Genomic DNA, 6,915 nt, shown 5'->3' on the forward strand with positions numbered 1-6,915 from the left:
GGGCCCTTGTGGACACAGAAGCAGGGCTAGGAAGCTCTTAACTCAGACCCTCACATGCACAAGCTCAGACCCACCAGACAGGCTGGGCCTGGGCCACTGCACCCTGAAGATGAAGGACATCTCGGGGAGGGAGGGGGTGGCCATGTCAGTTTCTGAGGTACTGCAGCTTGGCTCTGAAGTGTCCTTTTTAGGGGCTTAGGACAAGAAGGTCCCGCTGTGGGAAAGGAGTGGGGCTCCTCACCCATCCCCCGCACAGCTCTGGACATGACCTCCCTAAGTTACACACCTTGCTGTCCCTCACAGGGCACCCAGTCAAATCCGAGGTAGAGATGACAAGTTTCCGAGGGAGACTTAGGCTCAACTCCCTGTGCACCCTCACTCCTGACTCTGACTTTGAGCCAGCCAAGCCCTCTCCCACACTTGGGTCTGTAAACGGGAAAGGACGATCCAGGTGGGAGACCTGGCAAAGGTCATTAGGACATGTGTGTGCTTCCTTCCTCTTTTTCTTCTTCGGTCTGGGACCCTTCCTTGGAGCTTCCAGGCCTGAGAGGAGGCCCCAGGACTCCCCAGTCCTGGCTGCTGTGAACCATCCCAGCCCCAAAGCAGAGCCCCTTGGGACCTGCCTTTCAGACCCTGCACTGCAGTCCTCTGCACTCCCCAACTCTTCTCCCTGTCACCCCAAAAGCCAGCACCAGGCTTGTTCCTGCTGAGTGAACATGACCACAAGCCACTGGCAAGGAAGAGGGCGCTCAAGGTACCCTTTGGATGCGCACCCCCATGGCTTCTCTCTTCCCAGGTCTCTGGAATCCTGTCCCAGCAGGGCACCCCACGCACACACACCCGGTGGCCTCCAGGAAGCTTCCTCACTCTCCGGGGAGTTACAAGGAGCTCGGGTCAGTCAGCCTCAAAGGCACAGACGGGTGTGCTCTGCAGGAAGAGAAGGGTGAGACGAGGGTGTGCCCAGTGCAAGGACCTGCAGAGGTTGGGGAGGGGGTCACAGCTACAGTTCCCCTGGGGGTCAGGTCAGTTCTGTTCCTCCTTAACCCCCTCGACCTGTTGGGGAGCTTGACCCAACCTGTTTGCTTCTCTTCAGACTTGCTTGCCCCTACAAGCCGCTGGCGCAGTGCAAAGAGCTCCTGAGAGGTCCTGCCTTTGGGGTTCAGCGCTCCTACTGACAGGAAGCAGGCAAGGTGGGCACAGAGGCTCCTCCCCAGCCTGGGCCTCCCCTTGGCTCTAAAGGGCCGGGAGCAGGGCTGGGCCCTTTGCATCTCTTGATGCTGAAGGCTGGTTGTGTAGTACACCCAGGGGCACTCACCAAGACCTCACCCGGGCCGAAGTCCGCTAAGGCAGATGCCAAGACGGGGTCCTGGGGTCTGATCCCAGGCCAACAAGAGGCCTCTCGGATACCCACACAGACCCAACTGGCTTACGAGGGGACAGAACTGAGAGAGGCCCCACCAGCCCTGAGCTTCCTTCCCCAGGACCCAGACAGTCCCTTTCCCTACCTCCTGTCACATGAGTGTGCAAAAGCCCCAGGTGGAGCTCTGCAAACTTCCAGACCTTCCCCCACTCACAGCTGCCACCAGCACCCCAATCCTGCCACTGCTTCAAGAGCCGGGGCCAGATTCCCACTCAGCTCCAGGCCTCCTCTTCGCAGGTCATGTCTGTGTTACCCAGATGGCTCCCGGCCAGTCTGGCCCTACCCAGGGATGGGAGGGCCCCGAGCAGGGAAAGGGACACACCAGCCATTTCATGGGGACAGTCACCCTCCAGCCTCAGTCACCAGGGAAGGCAACCTTTGAGACAACTTGGAGACAGGCTGATGCCCTCATTTGCTGCACAAATGAGCGAAGCAGGGCCTGGGATTTAGCTCAGTGGTTTTGCCACCTGCTGCGCAAGCGCAAGGACCTGAGTTCAATCCCCAGTAGCAAAAAAATAAAAAAATCTAACAAATGAGCGAAGCAAAGTGTGAGAAAGGGAAAACTTACTCATGGCCCCAAATGGGTTAGACACCCCAGGGCCAGGTGGCAATGCCATCCCTAGGGATTCCCTGGGTATCCTGGCAGGCATCCCAAACCCGCTTCAGAGACATGCTACTCGGGCCCCAGAGATGCAGAGGGCAGCAAATGCACAAAAATGTCCCCCCACATATGCGCTTGCATGTGCACGCATGCACATGTACACACACACACACACACACACACACAGTGTCCAGGACTTGAAAAATACAGCTGTTCTGCAAGGGAACTTCCTCCTGATTGGTGGGGAACCAGAGGTCAGGGGCCTGGGGTGAGCCCCCCAACTCGGTGCACACAGGGAGCCTCCTGCAGGACCCTCACCCTCCTACCTGCCCCCTTTCCAGCCCAAAGAGGAGTCAGCAGTGCCACACAGGGGTTTATTCTAGTCACAGCTTCCAGAGAACACAACAATAAATTACATCATTAAATAAACTCCCTGCTGGATCATGCCCTCTGCCCCCTCATCCTCTCCTAGGGCCCTCGGGGAACTCAGGCAGGCCACCCCCTGCATTAGGGGGCGCAAGGGTGTGAGCCTTACTGGGTCCCTGATCCTCAGCCCCCTGCACTCACTTGCCTGGCCTTGACAGCTGGACAGCTGCTAGTCAGCTGTCTGGGGCAGGGGGGTGGCGAGGAAGAGGGGGGCAAGGAGGGGCAGCCACCACCTGGAGCCAGGGCTGTGTTGCTAGAGGTGTGTGGGGTTCTCTAGAGAGGGGTCCATCTTAGTCATGTGCAAGACCACCGTGGGGCCCTTATAGTGGCAGTGGGTGCCACGGCCGTAGCCTGTGGGGGCCCTGCAGGCCTTGGCCCGGGCCCGGCCAGCAGCCATCTTGCGGTGACACAGGCTCTGCCAGGTCTGGAAAGTCTTGGAGCTCCACACCCAGACACCGCTGGTGATGCCCACCACCAGAGACATGAAGATTTTAAGCATAAAGACAGCCACGGTGGGCACGGAGCCCCCTGGCAGCGAGCAGTCCCTGCGGCCTCCGGGCACAGTGGCCAGTGTGCACGGTTGCTCTGTGGCCCGAAGGCGCCAGAAGTCCATGTTGAGACGTTCGTAGACATAGCAGACAATGACGCAGGTGGCGGGCACCGTGTAGAGGATGGAGAAGACCCCGATCTTCACCATGAGTTTCTCCAGCTTCTCTGTGTTGGTGCCACCTGTCTTCATGATCTTGCGGATGTGGAAGAGTGCCACGAAGCCCGTCAGGAGGAAGCTGGTTCCCAGCACCAGGTAGCAGGAGAGGGGCACCAGCACGAAGCCCGTGAGCGCTGCCACGTCCATGCTGGCCACATAGCAGAGCCCGGTCAGCTCATCCCCCGCCACCTTGCGCAGAGTCAGCACAACGATGGTCTTGAGTGCCGGCAGCCCCCAGGCCGCCATGTGGAAATAGCTGCCGTGGGCCTCAATGGCCTCGTGGCCCCACTTCTTGCCGGCCGCCAGGAACCAGGTGAGCGTGAGGACCACCCACCACAGCGAGCTGGCCATGCCGAAGTAGTAGAGCAGCAAGAAGACCAGCGTGCAGCCCGTGTTCTCCAGGCCCTCCTGGATCACGTAGAGCGCGCCCGCCTCCTGGTCGCAGGCCACGCTTTGCGCGCCCGCCACGGCGCGGATGAGGAAGGCCAGCGAGTACACGTTGTAGCACATGGAGAGAAAGATGATGGGGCGCTCGGGGTACTGGAACCGGTGAGGCTCCAGTAGGAAGGTGAGCACGGTGAAGGCCGTGGAGAAGAAGCACAGCGCCGACCACACTGCCATCCAGACGAGCGCGAAGTCCTTGTCGCGCTGCGACCAGAAGACCTCGACGCCGGGCCCGCAGCGCGGCGCACACGAGCGGCTCTTCTCCACGTACTGGAACTTCTCGGGGTTCTCACAGGCGCCGCCGCCGCCTCCTCCCGGGCCCGGGGCTGCGTCTGCGGGGGGCCGCGCGGGCCGGGGCGCCACGGGCAGCATGCCCAGGCCCTTGTGGGGCTCGGCGGGGCCGGCCGTGGCGTTCTCGGGCGCCTCCATGCAGAGCGCGTGCGGGTCGTTGCGCGTGGGCAGCCGCGCGCAGTCGAGCGAGTCGGGCCAGCCGAAGTTGAAGTGCTGCATGATGGGCGCGCAGCGCAGCCGGGCCTGCTCGCACATGGGCCGGCAGGCGGGGATGGGCGCGGAGACCTGGTCGGTGCACATGGGCGCGTAGAGCGAGCACAGGAAGAAGCGCAGGTGGCTGTGGCAGCCGTACTGCACGAGCGGTGCGAACTCGGCCAGCTCGGCGGCCGCCTCGCCCTGCGACGTGTGGCCCAGCAGGTTGGGCATGCGGGTCAGGTTGTAGCCGATGCCGCGGCACATGGGGATCTCTATCGCCTGGCACGGCGCCGCCCCGCGCCCGCGCTCCGGGTCGAAGCGGCCGATCTCCAGCGCCGCGCCGACCGTCGCCAGCAGCTGCCACAGCAACAGCGCCCGGCGGAGCGGCGGCGACACGGCCATCCCGGGCCGAGGGCGGGAGCGCGGCCCCGGCTCACTTGGGCCGCGCCGTCCCGCGCCCCCGTGCCTGCCCGCCACGTCGCGGGGCGCGGGCCATCGCGAGCCGCCCACGTGTGTCCCGGCAGCCGCCCCGGGGACGGAAGACGCCGAGCCCGCCGACCACCGCTACTCAAGTCGCAGCGGAGCCGGGACCCGCCCCGGTCTCCGAGGGGCCGCGGCTACAAGCTCGGGGGCGGGCCTTTTGGAGGTCACGCCCAGAAGGCGGAGCGTCGTGTACCGGACACGCCCCCACTGGGCTTTAAAGGCGCCGCTCCTCTCGAAGCCACGCTGGAGTCCCTAAGGGGACCCAGGAGCAGATAAGTGGCTTATCTGTCCCATCTCCTTCCCTTCCCGTTCAGATCTACGAACTGTCTGCGGAAAGATTCTATTGCATACACCCACCTACTGGGTCATCTCTTTTCAGATGGGCAGAACTTGTCCAAGGCCTCCATGCTTCGGGAAGCCTCGGGTTTCTGCTCAGTGCCGATGGAGCTCAGCCTCTGCCTCTGCTGGTTGCATGTGACTTTGGGCTCCCCTTTCGGAGCCTCAGTTTCCTTTGCACACCTCTGCCTTTGATCCCGCTGCAGACTCGACCTCATGGCATCTGCTCAGCCATCCAAGAATGTCATCCTCATTTCCAGGTGGGGAAACCATGGCTCAGAGAGGCGTGACATACCCAAGGCCATAGAGCTACTAAATGTCCCCTTTGTTATTGCCTGACACTGGACCCCATACTCATTTCTTAAGGCCACCACGCCACTACCCCCAGCCGTGTTATTTCCCGGGCACCCCACCCCAGGATGCCCCCTTGAGGCCTCCGGGACCTGCTTAGAATCGGCCACGGTTTCTGGGTAGTTCTGCATGTGAAACCAAGTGCCCCTGGCCTGCACAGGCGGCCCTGTAGAGACTGTCCCAGGCCCTTCTGTCCCCTTCTCCTTGGCCTGGGAATCCCTAAAGCACTGGGACTCAGATTCCACATTCGAGCCCAGGCCAGGGCCAGGCACCCCAGTAGCTCCCCTGGGATCCTTAGAAAATGAGCCAGGATTGCAGGGGGCCTGGGAAACTCCCACTGCTTTTGACAGTGACCTTTCTAACATTCCTGCAAGGAATCCTGTGCCCATTTCACAGCTGGGAAGCCGAGGCTCGGAGCACTCAGAGATTTTCTTGGGACTGCACAGCTCACCAAGCTCGGGGCTGGGGATCAGGGTCACCTCTACTGGAGGAAGGCCGCTGCCCACCTGTCTCAGCGTGCCTGCCTGCACATGCCTGGGATGCAGGGAGGAGTCTGAGAGTGATGGTGAGAAAAGCGGGCCGTCCCTTCCCACACATGCCTGTCAGTGCTCCCTCCCCTGAGCCCCGCACTAGAGCCAGAAAGGGACAAAGAAAGACATATGCTGTCACTGGCATGCACCCAGCCCCTCATGCTCCCAGAGGGCCCAAGAGATTGGGAGCCAAGGGATGGGGAGAAGCAGCCTGCCCTGTGCCCAGCACCCACTAGGCTCTCAGCCTGTGTGAGCTGCAAGAGGTACAGCTGCTAGAAAGACCTTGAACTTCCCAAGGAGGCATGGCAGGGGTGGCCCCTTGGGAGGTTCCCCACATGTCAGCAGCAGGCCCCCATGGCCTCTCCCCTGTGATACCAGCAGCTGCCCAGGATCACGGACCACGGACCACATCTTTTCCCTCCTAGCAGCCCAAGAGGCATGGGGCATGGACCAGAAAGTGGCTCAGCCTGCCTTGTGAGTCCCAGGTCACCGGTCACCGAGTCCATGCAGAGGGCTCCGGAGCTGTCCCTCTACTAGCAGCCGGCCTGGGAGCGTCAGTTGCTGGGATGCCCACTGCAGGACTGGCCTAGGACCCATGTTTTGTAGAGAGGAGCCAGGGCCATTCCTCTGGCAGCCATGGTGGGGAGGGTGCCCCAGGGGCTGTGGGATGCCAGGCCTGTCACCATGGTGACAGCCAGCTCCTGGGAAGCCAGAGGTGGGGGGTGTGGACCGGCCCCGCCCCCATGCAGATGCTGCCCGGGAGAGAAGAGGCCTCTTGGGCCACTTGCCCACCCACCCGGCTTTGTCACTCGATCCCACTCTTTACAAAGGTGGAACAATGCCCTAAGCTCTCACTGAAAAGGAGACTATGAGGAGGGCTGGGGGACAGAGGAGGGAGGTCCCCATCAATGCCATCCCCACTCCTGCTCCCCTGGCCAATGCCTCCCTTCCTGGGGGCCTTGGCTGGGGGAGCGACATCCTGACCTGTATTCCTGCTGGCCCTCCTGGAGGTCCTTCTGACCACGTCGTAAGGACTGTGGCCTCCACTCACAGCCCACTGGACAACCCCCAGGGTAAGCCCCGCCTCCCCTCCCTTCAGCTCTGGTAGTGCCCCCTCCAGGACCACCCCCAG

The 6,915-nt window shown here is 62.2% G+C and overlaps 1 protein-coding gene across 1 annotated transcript; it reads right to left on the reverse strand.

Annotated features, from left to right (window-relative positions):
• Positions 1-2,515: 2,515 nt before the first annotated feature.
• On the reverse strand, positions 2,516-4,568 carry Fzd9 (frizzled class receptor 9). Its single transcript, XM_004840072.3, has one exon. The coding sequence runs from the start codon at positions 4,483-4,485 to the stop codon at positions 2,701-2,703; it is 1,785 nt and encodes a 594-aa protein (XP_004840129.1). The 5' UTR covers positions 4,486-4,568; the 3' UTR covers positions 2,516-2,700.
• Between the last annotated feature and the right edge of the window lie 2,347 nt (positions 4,569-6,915).

This window comes from Heterocephalus glaber, unplaced genomic scaffold, assembly GCF_053883595.1.
Source record: "Heterocephalus glaber isolate CG9 unplaced genomic scaffold, H.glaber_assembly_v1.0 deba00001610, whole genome shotgun sequence".
Classification (NCBI taxonomy): domain Eukaryota; kingdom Metazoa; phylum Chordata; class Mammalia; order Rodentia; family Bathyergidae; genus Heterocephalus; species Heterocephalus glaber.